The following is a 25076-nucleotide window of genomic DNA, read 5'->3' as shown; positions in this document are numbered from 1 at the left end:
CTGCCAGAAGCGCCTGGGGCCTTCTGCAAGGCTTTCCAGCTCCCAGTGGGTCACCTGGAGCCGCAAGAAGTCTGCCTGAAAGGAGAGGGAAGCTTTCCCAGGCTCTGCCTGCACCTGCCCAGGAACAGCCAAGGTGAGCACTGCCTGGCTGCTCCTCAGGATGCTCCCCTGGGCTTTCCCCCAGGGCCTACCCCCAAGGCTGTCAGAGCAGCACTGGTGGCTTCCCCAGGCTCTGCAAGTCCCTGTGGGCTCTGTCCCAGGAGCCACCCTGCAGAGCTGGGTTTGCACCAGCTGGCTGGGGCTGAGCTGCTCCTCTGGGGGAGGAAGCTGGGCAGGGCTGAAGCTCAGCATGCAGCAGGAGGATAGGCACCCACTGCCGGGTGCTGCACTTTGGCCACGGCAGCCCCAGGCAGAGCTCCAGGCTGGGCTCAGAGTGGCTGAGAGCAGCCAGGCAGAGAGGGACCTGGGGGTGCTGACTGACAGCTGCCTGAACATGAGCCAGCAGTGTGCCCAGGTGGCCAGGAAGGCCAAGGGCATCCTGGCCTGCATTAGGAGTGGTGTGGCCAGCAGGAGCAGGGAAGTCATTGTGCCCCTGTGCTCTGCATTGCTTAGGCCACACCTTGAGTCCTGTGTCCAGTTCTGGGCCCCTCAGTTTAGGAAGGACATTGAGAGACTTGAAAGGTGTCCAGAGAAGGGCAACAAGGCTGGGGAGAGGCCTTGAGCACAGCCCTGTGAGGAGAGGCTGAGGGAGCTGGGATTGTTTAGCCTGGAGAAGAGGAGGCTCAGGGGTGACCTCATTGCCCTCTACAGCTACCTAAAGGGTGGCTGTAGCCAGGTGGGGGTTGGTCTCTTCTCCCAGGCACCCAGCACCAGAACAAGAGGACACAGTCTCAAGCTGTGCCAGGGGAGGTTTAGGCTGGAGGTGAGGAGAAGGTTCTTCACTGAGAGAGTCATTGGTCATTGGGATGTGCTGCCTGGGGAGGTGGTGGAGTCCCCACCCCTGGAGGTGTTCAGGAGGGGATTGGATGTGGCACTTGGTGCCATGGTCTGGCCATGAGGTCTGTGGTGACAGGTTGGGCTGGATGATCCTCGAGGTCTCTTCCAATGCTGTGCCCTGAGCTGCTGGAGGAGTGTTTCTGGGAGAGGTGGTGTGGGGAGGGGGCTGCCCAGCTCAGATGCCCACACTGCACTCTGGGGGGTTTCTGCCTTCAGGCAATGAGAAATATGAGAAGGCCTTCAGGAAGGTGAAAGAAAAGATGGCCAAGGACAGTGAGAGAGATGGAGAAGTTGTCCTGGGGGAGGCTGCAGCCACAGAACCAACCCCAGATGACTTGGCTGCCACGGTGAGAACAGCTGCTGCCCTGTGTGGCAGGAGCCAGCCTCTCCCCCTTGTGTCACTGCATCCCCTTGTACCCCACAACAGGCTTCCTGGGGCCCTGCTAGCAGGTGGGACCTCCCTGCCCACACTCAGCCATGACTCTCATCAGCTGAGTGCTGCCCCAGGGCTGTCCACCCCTGGAGGTTGTCCCTGCTGGAGCTGGAGGAGCTTCCTGGCAGCTGGCTGAGATCCTGCAGGCCATGCTCATGGGGGTGAATTGATGGGGCCAGATTCCTCTGCAGGTGCCACCTGTAGTCCTGGCCCTGCTCTGGAGCCTGCTCCCCACCCTGGGCAGAGCAAGGGCTGTGCTCCACCTCAATCAATCAGAGCTCCCTAACAGCTCAGTGTCTTTCAGGAGGTGTGAGGATAGAGGCCACAGGAGCATGACCAAGGTTTGCTCTTCTGCTTTAGGTCCTGGATGAGCTGGGCCTGGGTCCCTCAGGGCCCCCCATTCCTCCCCCTGCTGTCTACTCTGTGGTTCACTGCCCAGCCAAGCGGGAGGTGCCTGCAGAAGTCCTCCAGCACTTTGTGCTCCTGCCAGCAGCTGCCACAGGGCCAGAAGAGGAGGAGGCTCCTGAAAGTGTTGTGGATGTCCCCACTGTGCCCACAGTGAAGGTGCCAGGACAGGGACCAGGCTGGATGGGGGCAAAGGGGCAGGTGGGATGGAAAAGGGTGAGAGTGGCAGGGCAGTGAAGATGTGACAGGGCCCAAGCCTGCAGAGATCCCTTCTGGCTGTCCAGAAGAAAGAGCTCTGCTTGAAACACAGGGCCAGTCTGAGAGGAGAGGCAAAGCCTCAGCAGCAAACCCTGCTCTGCCCCTCAAACCTTCAGCTGGGAGGTGCAAAGATGGAGAGGAGCTGGCACTGAAAGCCCTATCCTGGGCTGATCCCCAGCAATGTGGGCAGCAGGTCAAAGGAGAGGCTTTTGCCCCTGTGCTGTGCTCTGCTCTGCTGAGAGCTCCCCTGCAGTGCTGGCTCTCAGGGCAGGTCTCAGCTGTCTTTCCCTTTGCTCTCTCCCTTTGGGGTGAAGACCTCAGAGGAGCAGGGCACCCCAGCCAGAGGCCATTGGAGAAGGGAGAAAGGCAGCAGCAGCCAGGAGGCTGTGAGGGGAAGGCAGAGCTCTGGCTGTGGCAGGAGAGATCTCCAGGGACCAGCCACAGGACCCCCCAGACGTGGACACCCTGCCCCCCCCAGAGAGCTGTGCCAGGTGAGCTGTGAGGGAGGAGGGATCCCTCTGCTTCAGGGCCAGCTTGCCAAGGAGGTTTCCCACCCCAGCTCCACCATGGCTCCTCCTGCTCTCCTTTGCTCCTCAGCAGTGCCTGAAGGTTCCTCTTTCCCTGCCAGGCTCAGCAGCTACCGCTGGGTAGTGCCTGCCCAGGGCCAGGTGGTGCTGCAGGTCCACTTCAGCTCCGCGCTGCTGGGCAGCTTTGAGCAGAGGCTGCACTTGGAGCTGCTGGGCACCAAGCGCCCCTACCAGCTGCACTGCAGGGGCACCTGCCTGTACCCCAGCATCAGCCAGGAGCCACGGTAAGGCTGGCCCCTGGGGCCGTCCCGCTCTGCTGCCCCTGAGCTCAGAGCTGAGACTCTGCCCCTTGTGCCCCTGGGACCTGCCTGAGCCCCCCAGCATCTCTTGCCGTGCTTGGAGCTGGGCAGCGGTGCTGTGCCTCGGCCAGCACTAAGAGTTCAGCCTTTGGGAGCAGGTTTTGTGCTCAGAGAATCTCCCAACTCTTCCTTCTCTCTGTGCCAGGGAGGTGTTTCCTCGCTGCAGGCAGAGCAAGGCAGCTGATGCCATCATCTCCAAGCAGTATGTCCTGAGCACGGGGATGTTCCACTTGGGGCCGCTGCTGTGTGCCCAGGCAAGAGACAGGTAGGTGCTGCCCAGCCCCCAGCTGTGCTGCTTGCAGGACCTTGTGCTTCCAGGAACATGCACCCAGGGGCACGATTCAGGGCAGGCCCGGGCAGAGAGCTGGGGGTTTGGTGGCTTTGAAGGAGCACAGCTGTGGCAACTTGAGCACCTAGCAGGCACAGGAGTGCTGGGGGGGATGGAGCTGATCTTCCTGCCCCCTGGGGGCTTTGGTGGCCAGAGCCAGGTGCTGCTTGCAGCCTGAAAGCAGCTTGGGGTCACTTGTCAGCCCCCATCTCAGCTTCAGCAGCTTTGTGCTGTTTGTTTCAAGTGCTGGGAGCTCTGTGGGTCAGCCTGAAGGAGCAAAGGAAGTTTTTCTGCTGAGGGACTGGAAACCCTCCGTGAAATCTGCAGTGTCAGCAAGACTTGATGGTTGGAGCTGCTGTTGGGGGACAAGCACCTGCAGGGCAGGGCAAAGGGGATTTCCATTTTCCTGATCCCCACTGCTGGATAGAGTCTGGCCTTAAAATAATGTCCCTGTAGCTGCTGGCATCTTTCTGTTTTTCACTTCCCTCTTCTTTCAGCATTAGGAATGGAGGTTTGTCTCCAGGGGAGCTCTGGAGAGCTGGTGGCATTCTGACACCCCAGGGAGGGTAAATCAAAAGAGTTTAAAAACCAAAAGAGGATTTGGCCAGGCTGAGGCATTGCCTTTTTTTGACCTTTTCCCACCAACCTCTGTCCCACACCTGAACCAGGAGGTGTTTGTTAACTCTGGGATTCCTCTTGGGAAGGAATCCTTTTGCTTTCCCGCCCTCAGCCTCAGGCTCACCCAGGAGCTGGGCCCAGGCAGTCTCCTGGCTGCTTTGGAAGAGAGAAGCTGAGCTCTCTCCACACTTTTCTGGGAAGCCTGCAGGGAGGGAAAGCCAGCAGAGGAGGGGAGGAATCCAGGTGCCTGCTGTGCTTCTGTTTTGCCAGGCACCTTTGAGGTCCTGGTTTGTAGAAGGCCTCTTGAAGTGGCCTGTGCACACCTCTGGGATGGAGACACCAAGTGTGGGCTGGGCATCCAAGGAAGCAGGGAATGAACACAGGCAGCATGCAAGGTGTCCCACATGAGCCTTTCTCTCAGGCTGCTTGACAGAGCTCCCCTGCAGCCTTTGCCCTTTCTGTGGCCAGCTCCAAGGCTGTGCTGCAGGATGACAACTGCGAGCAGCTCTCCATCTGCAATGTCAGCCCCTGGGAGGCAGAGCTGCACTTCTCCTTTGAGAGGGGTGGCAGTGGGGGCACCTTCCTCTTGGAGCCTGCCAGCATGCAGCTGGGACCTAAGGAGAAGCAGGTAGGAGACAGGCAGGTGGGCCAGGGAGCAGCAGCAGAGCCCAGGAGCTGCCCCTCCTGTTCACTGAATGTTCTTCTGTGCTTCTCTTTGTGGGGCTGGGGCCAGGAGCTGAGCATCTGGGCATACCCCACTTCACCTGGCCTGGTGGAAGACAGCCTCATCTGCTGCATCAAGGGCAACCCAGAGCCAGTGGTCTTCCACCTGTGCTGCCAAGGGGTGCAGGTGAAGCTGGGGGTCAGCCCCAAGCAGCTGCATTTCAACAGGGTGCTTCTGCACAGGTCAGTCAGGCCAGGGGCACTCTGCTGGGGGTGGCTCTGCTGCAGCTTCCCTTTCCTCAGCTTGGAGGCTGGGCCAGCAGCCCTCTTGCTCCCAGCACTTGCCAGCCTCTTGCTCACCGTTCCTTGCTGGCTGGGATGTCCCATGACAGTCCCCAGCTCTAGCCCCCCAGCAGTGGGGGCCCTGATGCATTTGCTGCTCCTCTGCTGGTGCAGAGAGAGTGGCTCTGGCTCTGGCTCTGCCTGCTGTTGGATCCCCTTCTGCCACCAAGCTCTCCCTAGGGGCCTCCCCTCTCAGGCTTGTGGCAAAGAGCAAAACCTGCAGGGTGGTTTCAGCCCCATGGGGAGGGCTGCTGCCAGCGGCTCGGCTGCCGCTGTGCCCCTCAGCAGCTGGCACTGAGCCTTGGTGTCTCCGCAGCGAGCACAGCAGGAGCCTGCTGCTGCGGAACAGCTGCCCCCTGCCGGTGGCCTGGAGGCTCAGCGGGCTGCAGAGCCTCGGCGAGGGCTTCTCGGTGTGGCAGAGGCAGGGCACGGTCGGGCCCCGCTCGGAGCTGGCCGTGCAGCTGTGCTTCAGGAGCACCAAGGCTCTCGGCGTGGAGAAGAAGCTCCGCTTGGAGGTGAGGGGACAGGGCCCTGCCTGGCAGAGCTGGGCAGAGTGCTGTGGGCCCTGGGGGATGGAGGCTGTGTCTGAAGGCAAAGAGGGCCAAAGGATGAGCCCTGAGGAGATTCCTTTGAGCCCACATTGTCTGGGCCCTTAGCACCAAGGGACCCTCACTGAAGGATGCTGCTTATGAATACCTCAGTGCTGAGCAGGAGCTGAGGGTGGGGGGCAAGAAGCTGGAGCCAGGCAGTGGTGCCAGCACAGAACAAGGGGGAAGAGGCAGGAACTGGAAGCCAGGAGGCTCCAACATCTTTGGTGTGAGGGTGCTGGAGCCCTGGAGCAGGTTGCCAGGGAGGTTGTGGAGTCTCCTCCTCTGGCTATTAAGGCTTTGTTCCCTGGGGTTTAGAGGCTGCATTGCAGTGAGGCTGCTGCCTGCTAAGAGAGAGTTGGCTGTCATTGCCACCTGCTCTGGGACACCTCAGGACTCTTGTGGGTGTTTGTACATCACACTGCCTCCCAGGCTGGGTAAAGACAGCTGCTAGAGACAAGGACTCCTCTTGTTTAGCAGGAACACTGAGGAGAATGACTTTAGGGTTTGCTTCTTGCTGCCTCAGGTTTCAGCTGCAGAGAATGTCCAGGGTGTTGTTCAGGTGGAGAGCATTGAAGTTGTGGCTGAGGCCTACGAAGTTGCTCTGAACATCACCCTGCCTGAAGGGCAGTGGCTGGCCCCAGAGCAAAGGAGTTCAGCTGCATTGCATTGCTGGGGCAAGTGGGGGGTGGGATGGGATGGGATGGGATGGGATGGGATGGGGTAGGATGGGATGGGATGGGATGGGATGGGACAGCAATGCAGGCCTGGCATGGATGCATGGCACAGGTCTCTTGCCAGCTGTGTGGAGTAGAGCACTGTCAGGTCACACAGTGCCTTGCCTCTCTCACACCTTGAATTGTGCCCCTTTGAAACACCAGGGGTGTGAACAAGCAGCTGGCAGTTCCTGAAGGCTCAGTACAGCACATCAAGTGGTTGATCTGTGCTTGGAAGCAAGGAGGTAGAGGCTGAGCTCCTTGGCTGCTAAGCCCTACAGATCCTCTCAGAGTGAGAAGAGCAAAGGGCAGCAAAGCAGGCAGAGAAACCTTGCAAGGCTGGAGACTTGCTGAGCAGAGCTTTGTCCCACCTGAGCTCTCCCAGTCTCTGTCTCCTGACTGGGTGCAGCCTGCAGCAGCTCCAGCATCCTCCCCATCCCTTCCCTCGCTCTGGGGGTGTCCTGCAGGTGCAGATGGCTGTGTGAACTTTGGAGTCCTGGAGGTCCTGGGTGGTGCCAAGCAAGTGCTGACCCTGAGGAACCAAGGGCAGTGCAAGCTTGCATACAGGTTGGTCCAGCTGCCTGCTCTGGGAGTGCCTGGGGCCAGCACCTGCCCAGGCCTGCAGTCTGCTCCTGTGGCTAGAAGCTGTTCCCATGCTGGCTGCCTCATGGTGTGTGTGACCACTGGGACTGTCCTGAGCTCCAGGCTCCATTTGCATGGAGAATCCAGCCCCAGCCCAGCAGTTCTGCACAGCTCAGCAGGCACCACAAGGAGAGCCCCTGGGCTCTGGGGTGCAGTAAGAAGAGTGTGGCCAGCAGGTCAGGGGACATTCTCCTCTGCCTGTCCTCTGCCCTAGGGAGACCACCTCTGGAGTCCTGGCTCCAGCTCTGGGCTCCTCAGTGCAAGAGGGAACCACTGGAGAGAGTCCAGCAGAGACTAGAAAGGTGCTGAGGGGCCTGGAGCAGCTCTGTGAGGAGCAAAGGCTGAGAGCCCTGGGGCTGCTGAGCCTAGAGAAGAGCAGCCCCAGAGGGGAGCTGAGCAATGCTCAGCAGGAGATGAAGGACCTGTGGCAGGCAAGAGGTTGGAGCCAGACTCCTGACAGTGGTGTCCAGGGACAGGCCAAGGGGCAGTGGGCACAAACTGGAACCCAGGAAGTTCCATCTGAGCAGGAGGAGAATCTTTGCTGTGAGGGTGCTGGAGGCCTGGAGCAGGCTGCCCAGAGAGGTTGTGGAGTCTCCTTCTCTGCAGAGATTCCAACCCCCCCTGGCCCTTGTGCTCCTGGGCAGGCTGCTGTGGGTGCCCTGCTTTAGCAGGGGGCTTGCACCAGATGATCCCCAGAGGTCCTTTCCAAACCCTCCCATGCTGGGGGTCTGGGATTTTGTGCCCCTGAAGTTGAGGCCAGTCCCTGCTGAGCTCTGTTGCTGTCCTTCCAGGGCTAAGTCCTTTCTCTTCAGGAGACTCTTCAGAGCAGGAATGAAAACGCTGGGGGTGGAGGGGAGCTGCCAGCACTCAGCACTGCCTGGCTCTGCCAGGGCCTGGGGCTCCTAAGCACAGCAGAATTCTTTGGTTGGTTTTTACTGGTCCCATGCCAGGTCCTGGCTGTGCTGCTGCCCCCTGGGCTGTTCACTGCAGAGATCTTCTTCTCCTTCCCTCCCCAGGTTCAGGCTGCGCCCCACAGACCCCGGAAGCCGTGACCTGGCCTCCCACCTCACTGTGCAGCCCCAGCAGGGCCTGCTGCCTGCCTCTGAGCATCCTGTCACTGTCCAGCTGCTCTTCCACCCCCAGAGGGAGATCAGCATTGAGGACAAAGCCATCCTGCTGTGCCAGGTGAGCTGCCTGGGGCAGGCAGGGTGAGCACAGCTGGGCTGAGGGGGTCAGGAGGACATGGCTGTGCTGGAAAGCAAGCTTTAGCTGGGGAACCTTCTGTTATTTGCACACAGCAAAGGCTTTCAGAAGCCAGCTCTGGCCCTTCCAGTGCTGGAGGGGGCCAATCCAAAAGCTGGGGACAGACTTTGGATCAGGGCCTGCTGGGACAGGACAAGGGGTGATGGTTTGAAACTAAAAGAGGAAGATTCAGCCTGGATAGGAGGAAGAAATGTCTGACACTGAGGGTGGTGCCAGCCTGGCCCAGCTTGGCCAGGGAGGTGGTCATTGCCCCATCACTGGGAGCACTGCAGGTCAGGTTGTTTGGAGCTCTGAAGCACCTGCTCTGCCCTCAGCTGTTCCTGCTGACTGCAGGAAAATTGAAGCAATGACTCCTCCAAGCCAACCCATTCCATGATTCTAAGAGGGGCTGAAAATGCAGTTCTGGAGAAGGACTTCAGAGCAGGGGGATGAGCTGATGGGCACCTGGGCTGTGGCCACAGGCCAGAGCCAGAGGTTGGGCTCTGCTGGATTTACCAAGCCCTGCCCTGGTTGCAGGTGCTGGAGCCCAAGCTGAGGGCAGGAGGGGAGCCCATGGCCAGCATCCCAGTGAGGCTCTCAGCCAGAGCTGTCTTCAGCCAGTACAGCATCAGCCCTGCGGCACTGCTCGACTGCGGGGCCATGGCCAGCGGCACCAGGAGGGCCTGCAGCTTCCTGCTGCAGAACAGAGGCCTCCTGCCCTTCGAGTTCCTCATCTGCAGAGCAGAGCAGGCTGCAGCTGAGCCCACAAAGAAAAGGTGAGAAGGCCTGCAGCAACCTTCCTGCTGGAGGAGGCCCCACAGCAGGGCTGGCGTGTGGCAGGCAGCCAGGACACACAACCAGGCTGCACTGTGAGTCCTGGGGCCAGGCTTGGGCCCCTTACTCCAAGAGCATTGAGGTGCTGGAAGGTGGCCAGAGAAGGACAACAAAGCTGGGGAAGGGTCTGGAGCACATGGGCTGTGAGGAGCAGCTGAGGCACCTAGCATTGTTTAGCCTGGAGAAGAGGAGGCTGAGGGAAGCCCTTCTGGCTCTCTACAACTCCCTGAAGGGAGGCTGGAGCCAGCTGAGGTTAGTCTTTTCTCCCAAGGAACAACTGCTAGGACAAGAGGACACAACCTCAAGTTGTGCCAGGGGAGGTTTAGGCTGCACATGAAGAACAATTTCTTCCCCTTGAGGCTTGTCAAGGCCTGGCCCAGACTGCCCAGGGCAGTGGTGGAGTGCCTGCTCCTGGAGGGGTTTCAGAGCTGTGGAGAGGTTGGTGCTGGTCTCCTCTCACAGGTAATTAGGGACAGGAAAAGAGGGAATAGCCTCAAGCTGTGACTGGGTAGGTTCAGACTGGGCATCAGGAAAAACTGTGTCCCAGCAAGAGTGGTCAGGAGAGGAATGTGCTGTCCAGGGAGGTGGTGGAGTCACCAAGCCTGGGTGTGTTTGAAGGTCGTTTAGATGTGGTGCTTGGTCTGTTCCAGCCCCAACACCTCTGTGACTCTGTGAGGTGTGGTGCTGAGGGCCATGGCTTAGTGGTGACCTGTAGTGCTGGGGTCAGTCTTGGCCTTGCTGACCTTAAAGGTCTCTCCCAACTAAACAAGTCCATGTTCCGTGAGCCCTGGGTTATTGTCTGCCTGTGCAGTTGGCTTGTGAGCAGGGAGGAGAGAGATGCCACAGAATCCTCCTGCTCATCCTCATGCAGCTGCTGCTGGAGCCCATCTGCCCATCAGCTACAGCCACAGGTGGTGCAGGGGGTTGTGAAGAGCAGGAGGACTTTCTTCCCTGGGGAGGAAGGTTTGGCTGTGGAGAAGGGCAGGAGGAGCTCAGCCTGAGGGATGTTCTCTGCTCTCTCCTCTGGGTGCACATCAAAGGAAGTTCTCCGACTCCCACAAGCAGGGGAGCTCCAGTGGAAGGTCTGCTGCAGCCAAGCAGAGCAAGCCCTTGCTGCCAAAGGAAACCAAGCCCTCTGTGAAGGTGGGTGGCTCCTGCTCCCCAGGACAGGCTCCTCCACTGCTGTGCCCAGGCTGGGGGCTTGTGCCATGGCATGGGACACGGGCTGCATGGGGGAGACCCATCCTCTGCCAGCCCTGAGCAGAGGAAGGAGCTGCTCAATGCTGTGCTCTTGCTCAGCCCTGGAGCTGTGGGGCCAAGGGGAAGGGATCTGTACCTGGTAGCTGCTGGCCAAAACAAGGCTGTGAGTGCCACAGCTGTGGAGTGTCCCTGCTGAACTCCCAGTCCAGGGACAGGAGATGACCTTGCCTTGCCTTCTGCCCAGCCTGCTCTCCTCTCTGATGGTTTCTCACAGTTCTCTCTGCTCTCTTGTTTCACACTGGAGGCTGAAGGACCCCAGCTCCCACCTTCACCCTTACAACCCAACTCCTTTCTCTAAGCCACTCAGGCTAGGCCTGCACATCTCCTTAGCTTGTTCATCTCATCCTGGGTTGTGCTCTGGGCCGTGGTGTCATCCCTGCCTGCCCTGGGCCCAGCTGGAGGCCAAGGCCCAGGGTCCTCCTTGCTGGGATGCTCAGAGTGAGGCTGTTTGCCATCAGCCTCTGCTGGGACTCTTTCTGCAGGCTCGCCTCACCCTGGGCATGTTCACAGTGTCCCCTGCCTTTGGCTCCATCCTTCCTGGGGAGCAGCAGCTGGTGACAGTAGATTGTGCTGCAGAGCTGCCAGGGCCGTGCCAGGAGCAGCTGCTCATCGACATCAGCAACAGAGACCCCAGGGACAACCCTCTTGGCATCCCCTACACCCTGCTGGCCGAGTCCTGCCTTCCAGGTGAGTGCTGCCCACGGGTTCCTGTGGCCAGGCTGCTGCTGCTCGGCACCCAGCCTCAGTCCTGGGACAGAGCAGACAGCCTGAGCCTGACCTTGCATCTCTCTGCGAATCCTCAGAGGTTCTTGCCAAGCCCACCAGTGGGAGAGGCTGGGAGGGATGCATGGAAGGATCAAAAGAAACCCTTTCAGACTGAGGGTGCCTGAGCTCCATCCTCACAGGCAGCTCCCCCACCCAAGGCTGGGGTTTGCAGCTCCCTGGGCAGAAAGAGCTTCTCAGAGGCCAGCAGGGGCAGGGCAGTTCAGCAGGGAGGATTCTCCATCCTCAGCCCTCCCTCTGCTCTGCTCACAGCATTCCTGGCTGATGACCTTGAGTCCATCTTTGAGGGGCATCAGATCTGCAGCAGCAGCAACCTCTGCCAGGTCCTCCAGACAGTGCAGGAGCAGCAGGGGCTGTTCCTCACAGATGAGAACAAGTTCATCTTCACCAAGCTCCTGGTTGGGCACCAGGCCACGGCACGCTTCAGGATCTGCAATGTGAACAGAATCCCCTGCGATGTGCTCCTCTCCAGCAAACCCAGCCCCAGCAAGGTAAGAACAGGAGGCCTTGGGGAGTCTCTGAAGGCTGTGTGACATCTGCCTTGTTCTCCAGCTTCCTTGCTTCCTTTTGCCCAGACTAGTGCAGCTCAGGGCAGGTGAGAGCTGGGCTGCATTCAGTGTGTCTCAGGCAAGGTTTTAGCTCCAGGCCCCTGGGGCTTTGGAGTGAGACCTGAGCCCTTCTGAACATCTCTTGGAAGCACAGGCAGAGGAGGAGCTTTTCCTCAGCTTTGAGCCAGGGCTCCAAGCAGACCCTTTTGGGGTGGGGTTGGTCTCCTCTCAAAAGGAATAAGTGCTAGGACAAGAGGACATGGCCTCAGGTTGTGCCAGGGGAGGGTTAGGTTGGACACGAGGAGCAATTTCTTTCCCTTGAGGGTTGTCAAGGCCTGGCCCAGGCTGCCCAGGGCAGAGGTGGAGCCCCATCTCTAGAAGGATTTCAGAGCTGTGGAGCTGTGGTGCTGAGGGCCATGGTTTGGTGGTGACCTGGCAGTGCTGGGCTCAGAGTTGGACTTGATGATCCTAAAGGTCTCTTCCAACCAAAGCCATTCTCTGCTTTCCTTAGGCTCCCTGCTCTTTGCCCCTTCTCTTTAAAGGCCAGGGGCAGGTTCTTTGCAGGGTTCTCCATGCAGTCCCCACTTCCCATGTGTGCTGGGGCTCTGAGCAGCGCTGAAAGCAAGCTTTGCACTCCTGGGCTTGATGGCAGCCCCCTGGGGCAGCACTGCTTTGGATTCCCCCCCGAGACAGATGGAGCCTGTCTAGGGAAGCCAGAAGGGGGCCACACTGTCTGGGGCTGTTCCTCATGATCCTTGTATGGGTGAGACAGCAGCACATGGAGAAAAGTTTCCTCCTAACAGCCTTCTCTGGGCTTCCCCAAGCTGAAGAGCCACTCTGGCCAGGTGTTTGAGGTGGATCCTGTCCGGCTGTCTGTGCCCAGCTGCTCCCAGGCCTTTGCCACGGTCACCTTCACTCCACGGAAGGTGCAGAGCTACCATTGCACTTTTGAGGCCTCCCTCGATGTCCACACAAGGTAACTCACCTCAGGAGAGCTTGGGAGGGGACCTTCCTGATGGCTTCCAGCTCTTTGAGTAGCCTTGGGTAGAGTACTCAGCGTTACAGCATCCCAGCAGGGAGGGGCTTGGAAGGGAGCTCTAGGGATCATCCAGCCCCACCCCCTGCCTGAGCAGGGCACCCACAGCAGCTTGCCCAGGATCCCCATGGCCAGGGGACTGTGGAATCTCTGCAGAGAAGACTCCCCAAGCTCTCTGGGCACTGCTCCAGGGCTCCAGCACCCTCACCTCCAGGATCCCCTCTGGGGCTGCCCTTCTCCAGGCTCTGCAGCCCCAGGGCTCTCAGCCTCTCCTGCTGACAGAGATGCTGCAGAGAACTCAGAAGCTGTAGCTGCGAGATCCAGCAGAGCCGGGGAGTCAGTGCCCTGCTGTAGCCTGCAGCAGTGCCTGTGAGGGCAGTGGGACACTGACACTGGCCCAGGGTGGCCAGAGAGGTGGGGAATGCCCCATGCTTGGAACCATGCCAGGTCAAGTTGGCTGGGGCTCTGAGCAAACTGCAGGAGTTGCCAAGGGCCCTGCTGCCTGCAGGGGGCTTGGACTGGATGAGCTTTCAAGGTCCCTTCCAAGCCAAAGCATTCCAGGATTCTCTGATGCCAAGGAGCCAACAGGGAGTGGATGAATCAGGAAGCAATGGAGCTGTGTGCAGCTTCAGCTGAGCTGGAGAATGCCAAGGACAGAGGATTGTTTCCATGCCCTGAGCCAGCTGCCCTTGTTGCCTCCTTGTTCCTGTGCTCAGGAGGTGATCTGGTGGATCTCCTGGGGTGCATGAAGATCTTTGATGCTAAAGGAGCCATTGGATCCTCACTAAAAGACCCCAGCTCTTCTGCCCTAGGCCCTGTGTGTGTCCTGGGCCTGCCCTGCCCTTGCCCAGCCCTTTAGTAGCTGAGCTGGGAGTGGATCCATCAGTCTGCTGCCCTAAGGAGCAATTCCTGCTCTGAGCCTCTGTGGAGATCACCTTCCCTGCTGGGGTCACTGATTTGCCCCTTCTTCCTTGGAGACTTTTCCATGCTCTGCTCATGCTCCTTGCTTCTGTCTCACCTCAGCACAGCCAGGGAACCTGCCCCATGGCCTCTGTCACCTCCTCATGTCTCTGCTGCCCTGCAGGGCTCCTCTAAGTGAAATGGTTTGAACTGGTGCTCTGGGAGGCTCTGGCTCTGCAGAGCAGATTCCTCTTGGATGGGACTGGGTGGAGAGGGGCAAGGGGGAGCTGTGTCCTGGGGGCCAGGAGCCCCAGGCAGGGCAAATGCAGCAGGTGGCCCTGGCTTCACTGCTTGCCAAGTGAGCAGTGGCTCTGCTGCCCCTCTCCTGCAGCCCTGCAGCAGTGAGAGCACAGAGCCTGAGCTTTGAGATCAGCGGCGAGGGGAAGCTGCCGGAGGTGAGGGTCCTGCGCCCGGCGCTGAAGGACAGGAGAGGGAACCCCCTGCTGCTCTTCAGGAGGCTCCTGCTGGGGGCCTGGGAGAAGCTGCCCCTGGTCCTGCAGAACTCTGGCCCTGTCCCTGCCCAGGTGAGCAGCTGCTGAGGGAGCTCTGCTCTGGGAACAAGGCTGCTGCTGGGCAGGAGAGGGCCCAGCGCAGCCGGTGAGGGTGGGCAGGGGCCCCACTGCTCTGCAGGTGCCCTTGGAGCCCAAAGGAAAGCCTTGGCTTGTGCTCAGAGCCCCTCTGTGGCAGGAGGACGACCTCCTGAGCTTCTGCTGTGGCAAAGCAGTGGGCAGAGGCTCGTGCCTCAGCAGCCCTTCACTTTTGCCTCCACCTCCTTTGCAAGCTCTGCTGCTGTCCTTGCCAGCCTTGACCCAGCCCTGGGGTTTGTGTTTTCCCTGCCTCAGGGAACAGCCTGGGAAGGGGCCTCAGAAAGTCTGTTGGAAGCCCCTGGCTGACTTCTGCTTGCCAGGAAGGGAGTTCCTCTGGGAAAGGGGATTTTGGGACCTTCTCAGGGAAACACAACTCAGAGAGTCAGGCTGGAGCCTTCCTGTCCTGCCTGCTTCTGTTTCCATCCCCTCCCAGTGTCTCTGGATGCCTGGCTTCGGGCTGGTTTCGCTCCAGCCTTGTGCTCAGAGCTGTGTTGGAAGGGGGGCAGCGTGCTGGGCTGCCCGTGGTGGAACAGCAGCAGTGTGGGCTCAGGCCCTGGGCCATGCTGTGCCCACCCCAGTCTGGTCCTGCTCTTTTCCCAGGTGCTGCTGGACCTGCTGGATGAAGAGGGAGTTTTCTTCTTGAAAGACAGGCCCAGCACCAAATGCCTCTCCCAAGCTGTGGGCATGAAGGACTCTGCTGGGGAAGGTGAATTCATCACCCATGAAATGTGGTCACTCACAGAGGGAAAACTTGTGTCCTGCTGCTGGCTTGGCCAAGCAGCAAGCAGCTGTTGGCCATAGCTTGTGTCCTGGGGCTCTCTGGGGCTGTTGCACATGGACTCTTTGCAGGGTTGATTTCTACCTGGCAAGCTCTAGGAAGCTTTTCCATTCTTATGGAGGTGGTGGGTTGAGTCCTGGGGGGGGTAACACCACTTCAGTGGAGCATCTGATGTCTGTGCTGCATATGGGGAGTCCCCAGCCTGAAGGGAGGCTGCCCCTGAGCCCACAGCCAGCCAGCAAAAGCCCAAAGCACTCTGACTCAGCTGTGCTTAAGGCAGGAGCTATCTGGCTGCAGTTTGAGCCAGAGCTGAGCACTGAGCTGAGCTTAAGACAACTAACAGGGATGGCCCTGGTAGTGTCACAGCTTTGTGACCATGGGAGGAGGGTCTGGAAGCACTGGTGAGCCAAGCTGTGCTTAGAGACAGCTGGTTTTCAGGCTCCTGTTCCTTTTCTGGAGCATGGAAATGTTTGCAGTGCCTCACCTGTCCCTGGTGTCCATCTCTGTGCAGAGAGGAAGCCCCACACTGCTTCCCTGCTCCTGCAGCGTGGGCAGACAGCAGAGTTTGAGGTGGTTTTCAAGCCCACCCTGGCCCAACGCCTGGAAGGGAAGCTCCACCTGTCCGTGCTGGACAACCCCTCTGAGACCACCATCAGGCTGCTGGGGGAAGGCTATGAGGATGACTTCACCCTGGACAACATCCAGGGACTAGTGGCAGACAGGGAGGAGCAGAAGCTCCCTGAGAGCAGCCTGGAGGAGGACAGCCTGGAGGGTAAGAGGAGAGGCTGCCAGGGTGTAGCAAGGAACCTCCAGGGCTGGGCACACCTTGTGGCAGCACAGGGCTGGCCCAGATTTAGCAGCCAGCTGCTGTCACCTTTTGTAGCCTGCAGAGCAGCCTTGCTTGGGAGCCCCAGGGAAGGTGCCCTGTCAAGGGAGAAGTTTGCAGGCCAGCAGGGAGGGCTCAAAGGAAGCAGCTTTTGATTGAGGAGCTCTAAAAGGAGGTCTGCCAGCCCATGGGGTGCTGTGGAGAGCACATCTGATCATTTGTGTCCTCTCTGGGTGGACTGCTTGGTGGCTAAGGAATTGGTTGGATAGTCACAGCCAGAGGATAGTGATCAACAGCTCAATGTCCAGATGGAGACTGGTGTCCCTCAGGGGTCCATGCTGGGCCCAGAGCAGCCCTGCAGAGAAGGACTTGGGGGTGCTGGAAGGTGCAGATCTGGAGGTGAGCTGGCGCTGTGATCTCAGCCCAGGCCCAGACATGTCCTGGGCTGCATGTCCCAGGGGAAGGAAGGCTTGGAGAAGGTAGAGCTGGAGTCCTGTGTGTCTGTGGGGGGCAGAGGGCTCTCCCCTCATGCTGAGAGCTCTCTCTCTCATTGCCAACAGCTGACCCAGGGGATCACATCCAGTTTGGGTTCTGTCCCGTTGGCACCCCCTGCACCGTGACCTTCACCATCGCCAACCGCAGCAGGGGGCAGGCCCTGCGCTTCCAGTGGCTGCCTGAGCCTCCCTTCCACTTCTGCCCCCAGGTGAGCTTGGTTGTCTCTGCTTTTCCCTGCTGCTCAGACCCTGCCTGGCAGCTTTCTGGGAGCCACCACGGAGCAGTGAGAGCCCCTTTCAGTGCCACCTAGGAGATGCCACCCCTGGCTTTGCTGGGGCCATGTTGTGGGACATGGCATCTTTTGGTGGTGTTCTTCTCCATCAAAACCCAGATAAATCCTCAGTAAGATGCAGTTTGACACAATCCCAGCATGGTGGGAGTTGGAAGGGACCTCTGGGAGTCATCTAGTGCAACCCCCCTGCCAAAGCAGGGCACCCACAGCAGCTTGCCCAGGATCACAATGGCCAGGGGGGTGTGTTTGAATCTCTGCAGAGAAGGAGACTCCACAACCTCTTTGGGCAGCCTGCTCCAGGGCTCCAGCACCCTCACAGCAAGGAATTTTCTCCTCTGGCTCAGATGGAACCTCCTTGGTTCCAGTTTGTGCCCCTTGCCCTGTCCCTGGGCACCACTGAGAGGAGTCTGGCCCCATCCTCTTGTGCCCCACCTTCTAGCTCTTGATAAGCTTTGAGAGATTGTCTCTCAGGCTGCTCTTCCCCAGGCTCTCAGCCTCTCCTCACAGAGGTGTTGCTGGCACAGCTGCTCCCCACGCCCACAGCCTGTGATCCCTTGCCAGTGATCCCAGGTTGGTCTTGGCTGTCTGCTTCTCCCTAGGTGGGACACCTCCATGCTGGCTGCGTGAAGGACATCACAGTGACCTTGCGATCAGAAGTTGAGGTCACCTTTAAAAAGCACCCAGTGAAGTGTCAGGTGTCCAGGATCTCCTTCCAGCTGCCACCAGAGGAGGTCCCTGACTGGGATGACAGCCTGCATGCCATCAAGTGGGTGGATACCACAAGGGCCCCAGGTGCCACCTGGCCTGTCAAGAAGAAGGTAAGAAGCACAGCAGCAAAAGCTCCCTGAGCTGCCACAGGAAGGTCTGCTGATGGCAGCAGATCTCCATCTCTGCTGGCTGAGCTGCTCCTCCTGACAGTGAATCCATCCCTGAATGGGAACCAGCAGGATGTGTTAGAGGAAAGGATGCTGCTCAGGGATCTGAGGGCTCAGACAAGATGGGGAAGTCTCTTGGACAAGAGAGGCCAACCCTAAACCAAGAGCTGAAGTGTTGCAGTCTGTGTTGGATGGGAGCTCACAGTTTTGAACCCACTTGCACAGCATGGTGGGGGTTGGAAGGGACCTCTGTAAGTCATCCAGTCTCAACGCCCTGCTAAAGCAGGGACACCCACAGCAGCTTGCCCGGATCACAATAACCAGGGGGGGTTGAGATCTCTGCAGAGAAGGAGACTCCACAGCCTCTCTGGGCAGCCTGCTCCAGGCCTCCAGCACCCTCACAGCAAAGAATTTTCTCCTGGTCAGATGGAACCTCCTGGGCTCCAGTTTGTGCCCCTTGCTTCTTGTCCTGTCACTGGGCATGACTGAGAAAAGAGTCTGGCCTCATCCTCTTGCCCCCCAACCTCCTGCCCCCCACTTGAGCTGTTGGGCAGCACTGAGCAGATCTCCATTCCCTGGAGTTCAGATCTGGTTTAGATTCAGTGCCTTTGAACTCCCAAGGAGTTGAATCTCCTGCTTCTTGTTTTGGGTGCAGAGCAGCTGTAGCAGCACTCTGCTGTGTGTGCTGAGGAGCCCCCCAGCGCCCTGGGGCTGAGCTTTGAGCGTTGTCTGCACTGAGCAAGGCAGCAAAGCTGGCCAAGGGTCTGGAGAGCAGGGCTGATGGTTGGACTCGACAATCATCCAGGTCTTTTCCAACTCCAACACCCTCTGCTGTTGGCTGTGGGGATCTCAGCAGCAGCTTCTGCTTTGACTTTCCTTGCCCAACACACTTCTCTTGGGTGATGGCTCTGCCCCAGCTGCTGAACCACTGCAAGACCTGGAACCCAAATCGTTTTGCCTAGCAGAGGCAGAGCAGTCAGAGACTTTCCAAATGAGTTCACTCCCACCCCCGAATGCCCCTTCCCATCCCCCAGCAGTGTGGTGGCTGCCCCACACCAGACATCTCTCCGGAAAGTCCTTTGTCCTAAAAAGAGTTTCCGGAGCTGTTCATTCTTGGGGTTCTCCACCCACAGCCTCCAGGAGGGAAACTGGAGGCTGCTAGGTTTATAGGGGCCAGGAAAAGCAAGGTCAGGCACTGGTACCCAGTGGCAGTTCCCACGTGTGTGCTTGCAGTGCTGGCGCTGCTGGCTTTGGTCAGCAGGCGACACACAGCCTACAGCAGAAGGGTCTCCTGCTGCCGTCTTCATGGGATGAGCCATGGGAATGTCCTTCCTAGCCCCTCTGTGTGGCTGCTGTTGGAGGCTCCCTGATCAGCCTGGCACTCAGGGCCCTGCTCAGTGACTCTTCTCTTCTCTTTGCAGGTGCTGGAGCCAGAGGCAGAACCAGCTCACACTGTCTTGGAGAGCAGCAGCCGTGAGGTGCAGATTTTCCTCAGCGCTGTTGTCACTGGCTCGGGGTGTGATGAAGAGGTTATTAATTAATATGAAACACAGAAATATTAATTGTATTAATTATTAAAATAATTAATAACCACTATTTGATGTACATATTCTAGTGCACAGTTGTGCAATACATCCCATAAGTGGTTTAGTATTTATCATTTGGACTCCATTGGAATATTTACAGAGTTAATGTCTATGAATCTAAAGAAGGGTGCAATTCCACTGCTTGTCCACCAGATGGCGAGTTGATGGGACATTGGCAGCTGCCTAACTCTAGAGAGAGACATTACAATGCATCAGAGGTTACTTTGCTAGACGTGGGTGCTTTGAATCAAATGTTAATGAGTAAGTGGAAAGCACGGGGGAAGATTCACTGTGTCCTTTGTTGTAGCAGTCTGCTGTCACCGGGCTGGCTCCTGACTGGTCCAGATGGTGACAGTGGGGGGCAGCCTTCTCCCTCCCACGGCAGCAGAGAAGAGATGGAATGTAGGCTAGCTGGCAGGCAGGTTCCCTTGGCAGGACTGTGGCAGCTCCCTTCAGATGGCAGGGAGCGGTCCTGTGGGATCGGCCTGGCAGGGCCGGTAGGGCTGGTCCCAGGATGGGGTCGGCCCTGTGGCAACGACCTTCGGGGCCGGCGTGGACAGCCCTGGGGAGGAAGTGCGGCTGCATGAAGCAGCGACTTCCCCTTTGCTTGGCTCGAAGGTGTGGATGGGACCCTATCGGAGTGGTCCCAGCTTTGGAGCACAGGGCATGGACTCCTCTTCTCTCCCACAACAGTGGCATCATGCAGGCATGCGATGAAGCACTGGTCCCACTTTCTGAGCTGACACCCAGGGTTGTGCAGCTTGTTAGTCTGCTGCTTAAAGCTGAGGCAGATGTTTGGACTGCTGGACTCGGCTAGTCTCTTCCCTGGCAACTGGGCAGATCTTACCCTCAGGGGTCCAGTCCTCTTGAAGACATGGCAGGGTCTTCCGGCCTGTGAGACTGGTAATACAAGGCTGTAGCTTCTCAGGTGCTCAGCGTATGTCACTCCTCTGGAGATACTCTCAGGGCCAAGGCTCAACAGGCCTGCCTGGATGCAGGCTTAAGAGCAAGGCTATGGCATGAGGTTAGGCTGGAGCAAGGAGAGAGAGCAAAGTGAAAGAGGGCAACGTATTTACAAGTTGGGGTAATACTTACAGGTTTCTTGCAGCTAGACTTGGCCAATGGGCATGCCGTAAACAATCGGCTGCAGCCTACAGGAAGCGTGAAGCTAGAATGATGCCATACTTGGTATTAGCACCAGCATCCCCTGCCATGGGTGTGTGCGGTGGGCTGTGCTGCCTCGGCCTTTGTTCCCCTCATGAAAGGAGAGGGAACTTGTCCACATGCTGGGACAGGTATCGATATCTGGGCATAATTCTGGGCATAATGTGCCTTCACCACACTGAGCTCCACCCCTTCTAAACAATTCCAGTGGCTGCTAATACTATCCATCTCATCTAAAACAATAGCTACAATGAGTAAATAAAGTTCACAGTCCATTCTGGATACTTTCAGATGGAGATGATTCAGGAGTCCAAAAACCAGGCACCAAGAAAACAGAAAACAGTTTGTCTCTCTGCATTGCAGCAAAGAAAAGGAGCAGGGACTCTCAGGTGACTCAGGGCTCTCAGGGATCTTAGGGTTCGTGCTCCGTAGATGCCTCATGGATTACTCCTTTGGGCACAAGGTTGTATCTGTACAACACTCTGAATTGAAACTCTCTCAGCTAAAGTTGGATTTCTTTGGGGAATGCACTGAATTTCTCCATTCTCTTGCATTACCCAATAAGTGTGACCAGGACCTTCAGCAGAAACCAGCCCTTAGACAGGTTTGGCCTCTCCTGAAGGAGAAAATATCCAAAGAGTTTTGCCTAACAGATCCTTTTCTCTAACAACAGGAACTCTATCATCTTCTACCTTTCGGGACAAACCTGAGTGTGCAGGTCCAGCTCCATTCACTGAGCCTCTGCTATTTACCAGCCAGGTTGCTGCTGCTAGATGTTTCTCCCAGAGTGGTCTTCAGCAAACTATTGTAGTGCTCAATCTTCCCTGCAGCTGGTGCATAGTAGGGGATGTGGAATATTCACTCCATGCCTGCTCTGTGGCCCAGTTCTTCACAAGATTGTTTTTGAAGTGAGTTCTGTTGTCTGACTCAATCCTCTCTGGAGTTCCATGTCTCCACAGGATTTGTCTCTCCAGACCAAGAATGGTGTTCGGTGCAGTAGCAGGAGGTACAGGATGAGTTTCCAACCACGTAGTGTTTGGCTCTACCATAGTAAGAGGGGATTGGATGTGGCACTTGGTGCCATGGTCTAGCCATGGGGTCTGTGGTGACAGGCTGGACTGGATGATCTTTGAGGTCTCTTCCAACCTTGGTGATCCTGTGACACTGTGAAGCAATATTCAGGCCGGAGATTGTGAGTCAGTCCCAGACCTGGGGTTGGGAGCAGCAGGCAGGAAAGTTTATCACCCAGAACTCTGTGCTGGGTATAATTTTGTAAAGCCAAGGAACAGTACAAATAGGACCCAAGCACGGTGCCTGACACTGAAAGTGAAGCTGGAGTACAGGTGGGGGATGCTGGTGGAGGGGGATGGGCGAGTGGCACACACCTGGCTGGCTGAAGAGGAGCCAGAGCCAAAGGCAAACAGGGGCCGGGTGACTGAAGAACCTCTCTGTTGAGCTCTGCTGTGAAACACAACTGGGCCCTGGCAGAAAAGCGATTGGAAACTTAGCCCATCCCCTGCTGGGCATCAGCACAGCGCTGAGTGGTCAGGATCCCTGCCAAACAGCTTTGGCTAGCTTTGTACTGGGACATCTTTCCTTTGGTCTGTCTCCCCCAGCTTCTTAGGGCTCTGACTGAAACCTGTTTTGGGCCTAGTCCTGTCCACCCAGGACATCCTGCCAAGAGGTATTCAGCTGGCACTGCCTGGGCTGTGTTCTCTCAGCTCTGCCTTCAGCTGTCTTCCAGCTTTCTCCTGCTCTCTTTCCACAGGGGTTTCTCTTTGGCTCTCTGGCTTTGCTTCTCAAGTGCCCACAGCAGGCAGGGTTCCTTTGGCTTCTTCCTGCCCCTCCTGGGCTTAAGGGGGAGCAGCCATGGGCTTAGTTTTCCCTTGGACACAAGCTAGGTAAGCCTGGCCTGCTAAAGGCTGCTGCTGGGCCAGCTCTCAGCTGCCAAGGGAGCGGTGATCACTGCCATGCCCTGGTGCCTGGAGCAGGAGAGCTGACTCCAGGGCAGACTTTCCCAGCAGTTTCTGCCTGGCTGCTTTTCCCCCTCTGGTGTTTTTACACTTCAACTGCTCTGAGCCAAGGCTGACTTCCTCTGGAGGCAGCTGTGCAGCCCCCCCAAACATCCTCTTAGCAACCTCCTCCTGTGTGGCTCAGGAGTGCCCTTGTTCCTGTGCTGCCAGGCCTCGGGGCCTGACCCAAGCCAGCAGCATTGCTCAGGGAGTTTTGTTCCCAGGTGTGGGTTTGCCTCTGCCCAGGTCAGGAGGGACAGGGATCTGCTGGAGAGAGCCTGGGGTGCTTTCAGGAGCAGGCAGGTTGCTCTGTTGCTGCACAAGGGGCAAGAGAAGGGCTTGGGCTCCCAGAGAGGAGGGGATAGGATGGGGAAGTTGCACTGGAGAGGCTGCTCACAAACTCCACTGCTCCAGGGCTGTAGTGCAGAGCAAATAGACAGAAATCCCTGCTCTGGACTCCACACAGAAGCTCGTGAAACCAAAGCTTCACACAGACCTCTCTCTCTACCAGGCCACCCACCCCCAGGCTTCCACGGCCCCCTCCCTGCCATTGCCTCTCTCCCCTCCCTTCCCCCACCGCTTGTGCCGCAGCACAAGACTCAGCCTGGCAGCTCCAGGCCTGCTTGGCAGAATCACCAATGCTGAGCAGGCCTCAGCTAAGAACCTGCACATCTTCCCAGGAGGAGAGAGGAAGGGAAAAGGGAAGAAAGGACCTTTGCAGGCAGTGTTCCAGGGGGGCAGGACTCCTGGGCATGGAATCCAGAGGTGACACTTTGTGGGACACCTCCTGGACCTTTCTAGCTGCTGGAGCTTTGCAGTTCTTCAAGGCAAGCAGCCTCAAACTGCCACAGAGCCCAGCAGAGAGCTAGGAGGATGAGGAGGGGACTGGACTATCTCTGTGCTGAAGAAAGACTGAGAGCTCTTTAGTCTGGCAAGGAGAAGGCTGAGAGGGGACCTGGTCACTGTCTATCCATATCTGAGGGCTGGGAGTCAGCTGGAGGTGCCAGGCTCTTCTCAGTGGTGCCCAGGGCTAGGCCAGGGAAGAGGAGGCACAAATTGGAGCACAGGAGCTGCCACCTCCACAGGAGGAGACACTTGTTTGGGGTGAGGGTGCTGGAGGCCTGGAGCAGGCTGCCCAGAGAGGTGGTGGAGTCTCTTTCTCTGGAGCCTTTCCAAAGCCACCTGGCTGCATTCCTGTGGGACCTGCTCTGGCTGCTGCTGCTCTGGCTGCTGCTGCACTGGCTGCTCTCCAGAGGTCCCTGCCAGCCCCTAGCAGTCTGTGATTCTGTGAGCTCCTGGCCAGCTTTTCCCCTAGCTGCTTGTCTGTCAAGCAGGACATTCTTTGCAGCTGCCATTTTCTTAGGAGCTCTCTTTCCCTCCTGGCCTGCTCTGGCAGTTCAGCAGGGGCAGTGCCAGTAGCTGCAGGCAGTGCTCAGGTACCCCTGGCACAAAGGCACAGGTGGTTGGCTCTGCAGCTCAGCCATCCTGCTTGGTGCCAGCTGGGCCTCACAAGGTGTTCTGCTCTGGGCTGCTCTTTGTTTCTTGACTCAAAGCTGTCCTTATGTTCTGGCAAGGGCAGAAGCTCTTCAGGAGCAGGAGTGAGAGTCACTCAACTGAACTCTGGCACACAAAGCTTCCAGGCAATTCTTAGACCTCCTTGAGCCTGGAGCCTGAGGGCAGGCTGTGAACAGAGTCCTTGGAGCATCTGCTGAGGATTGCTGCTGCAGCACTGAGCAGGAACCAGGCTGTGGGCTTGTGTGACAAGCAAGGCTTGAGAGGTGGTCCCCAGTTTCTCAAGGCAGATCCTAGACCCCAAGCTTTTCAGTCTTTGATCTTTCATGTTCCTTTCTTTACCTTCCCAGCTTGATGCAGAGCAAGCTCCAAGCAGTGCCTGCTCGGGGGCAGGAGTGCCCAGCTGGGCCCCGCTCCAGGCTCCAACCTTCTCCTGCACAGCTCTTTCCTAGGGCTCTAGAGAGGCTCCCACGGGCTCTAGAGACGCTCCCATGGGCTCAATGTGGGCTCCTTAGGCCACAAGAGAGGCTCCCAAGGTCTAGAGAGAGGCTCCCAGGGGTATATAGTGTCTGCATGAGAGTCTAGAGAGGCTCCATAGGCTTCTAGAGAGGCTCCCAGCAGCTCTACAGAGGCACCATAGGCTTCTGTAGAGGCTCCATAGGCCTCTGGAGAGGCTCCCACTATGTATACAGAGGCTGCATAAGCCTCTACAGGAGCTCCAATGGTCAATAGAGAGGTTCCTCAGGCCTCCATAGAGTCTCCCACAGGCTCTTCAGACGCTCCCTAGGCCTCTACAGAGGCTGCCACGGGCTCTACAGAGGTGCCATAGGCTTCTGTAGAGGCTCCATAGGCCTTTACAGAGGCTCCCACTGTCTATAGAGAGGCTGCATAGTCCTCTATAGAAGCTACCATGGTCTACATAGAGCCTCCAACAGCCAGGATAGAGGCTCCACAGACCTCTATAGATGCTCCAACGCTCAATATAGAGGTTCTATGGGCCTCCCTAGAGGCTCCCAAGGGCTCTCCAGAGGCTCTCTATTCCTCTATAGAGGTTCCCACGGGCTCTATAGCTGCTCCCATTGGCTCAATATGGGCTCAATATGACACTATAGAGGCTCCATAGGCCTCTATAGGGGCCCCCATGGGTCTATAGAGTCTCCATAATGCTCTATAGAGGCTCTATAGACCTCTATAGAGGCTACCATGGTCTACATGGTCTCCAACAGTCAATATAGAGAATAGGATAGAATAGGATAGGATAGAATAGAATAGAATAGGATAGAATAGACCAGGTTGGAAGAGACCCTCAAGGTCATCGTGTCCAACCTATCATCCAACACCACCTAAACAACTAACCCATGGCACCAAGCAAGCTATCAAGTCTCCTCTTGAACACCTCCAGTGATGGTGAC

General features: G+C 57.8%; 3 protein-coding genes across 3 annotated transcripts; all 3 read left to right on the top strand.

The window, feature by feature from the left end:
• Positions 1 to 12: 12 nt before the first annotated feature.
• LOC137459812 (hydrocephalus-inducing protein-like) lies at positions 13 to 2807 on the top strand. Its single transcript, XM_068170531.1, has 5 exons — positions 13 to 133; positions 1213 to 1343; positions 1790 to 1993; positions 2407 to 2583; positions 2721 to 2807. The coding sequence occupies exons 2-5, from the start codon at positions 1257 to 1259 to the stop codon at positions 2805 to 2807; spliced, it is 555 nt and encodes a 184-aa protein (XP_068026632.1). The 5' UTR covers positions 13 to 133; positions 1213 to 1256.
• A 611-nt stretch (positions 2808 to 3418) lies between these two features.
• Positions 3419 to 7671, top strand: LOC137459816 (hydrocephalus-inducing protein-like). Its single transcript, XM_068170536.1, has 5 exons — positions 3419 to 3466; positions 4358 to 4552; positions 4658 to 4830; positions 5246 to 5444; positions 7666 to 7671. Exons 1-5 carry the CDS (start codon positions 3419 to 3421, stop codon positions 7669 to 7671), a joined length of 621 nt encoding a protein of 206 aa, XP_068026637.1.
• A 353-nt stretch (positions 7672 to 8024) lies between these two features.
• LOC137459815 (hydrocephalus-inducing protein-like) lies at positions 8025 to 18997 on the top strand. Its single transcript, XM_068170535.1, has 11 exons — positions 8025 to 8059; positions 9991 to 10093; positions 10693 to 10897; positions 11246 to 11484; positions 12366 to 12517; positions 13869 to 14061; positions 14725 to 14830; positions 15414 to 15674; positions 16289 to 16431; positions 17115 to 17333; positions 18812 to 18997. Exons 3-11 carry the CDS (start codon positions 10711 to 10713, stop codon positions 18929 to 18931), a joined length of 1620 nt encoding a protein of 539 aa, XP_068026636.1. The 5' UTR covers positions 8025 to 8059; positions 9991 to 10093; positions 10693 to 10710; the 3' UTR covers positions 18932 to 18997.
• Positions 18998 to 25076: the final 6079 nt, after the last annotated feature.

Source organism: Melanerpes formicivorus, unplaced genomic scaffold (genome assembly GCF_026170545.1).
Source record: "Melanerpes formicivorus ecotype bairdi unplaced genomic scaffold, bMelFor1.0.p_v2 SCAF_415, whole genome shotgun sequence".
NCBI classification, from domain to species: Eukaryota; Metazoa; Chordata; class Aves; order Piciformes; family Picidae; genus Melanerpes; species Melanerpes formicivorus.
The sequence above is the reverse complement of the archived record's forward strand: the minus strand, read 5'-3'. Positions and strand labels throughout refer to the sequence as shown.

What these genes read in the sequence shown, in the direction of transcription:
- LOC137459812 (XM_068170531.1), top strand. Translation starts at nt 1,257, where the DNA reads ATGGCCAAGGACAGTGAGAGAGATGGAGAAGTTGTCCTGGGGGAGGCT. An exon ending in CAGATGACTTGGCTGCCACG is followed by an intron (nt 1,344 to 1,789) that starts GTGAGAACAGCT and finishes CTTCTGCTTTAG; the next exon opens with GTCCTGGATGAGCTGGGCCT. An exon ending in CCACTGTGCCCACAGTGAAG is followed by an intron (nt 1,994 to 2,406) that starts GTGCCAGGACAG and finishes TTTGGGGTGAAG; the next exon opens with ACCTCAGAGGAGCAGGGCAC.
- LOC137459816 (XM_068170536.1), top strand. Translation starts at nt 3,419, where the DNA reads ATGGAGCTGATCTTCCTGCCCCCTGGGGGCTTTGGTGGCCAGAGCCAG. An exon ending in GCTTTGGTGGCCAGAGCCAG is followed by an intron (nt 3,467 to 4,357) that starts GTGCTGCTTGCA and finishes GCTGCTTGACAG; the next exon opens with AGCTCCCCTGCAGCCTTTGC. An exon ending in AACAGGGTGCTTCTGCACAG is followed by an intron (nt 4,831 to 5,245) that starts GTCAGTCAGGCC and finishes GTGTCTCCGCAG; the next exon opens with CGAGCACAGCAGGAGCCTGC.
- LOC137459815 (XM_068170535.1), top strand. Translation starts at nt 10,711, where the DNA reads ATGTTCACAGTGTCCCCTGCCTTTGGCTCCATCCTTCCTGGGGAGCAG. An exon ending in TCCCTCGATGTCCACACAAG is followed by an intron (nt 12,518 to 13,868) that starts GTAACTCACCTC and finishes CCTCTCCTGCAG; the next exon opens with CCCTGCAGCAGTGAGAGCAC. An exon ending in CTGGCCCTGTCCCTGCCCAG is followed by an intron (nt 14,062 to 14,724) that starts GTGAGCAGCTGC and finishes CTCTTTTCCCAG; the next exon opens with GTGCTGCTGGACCTGCTGGA.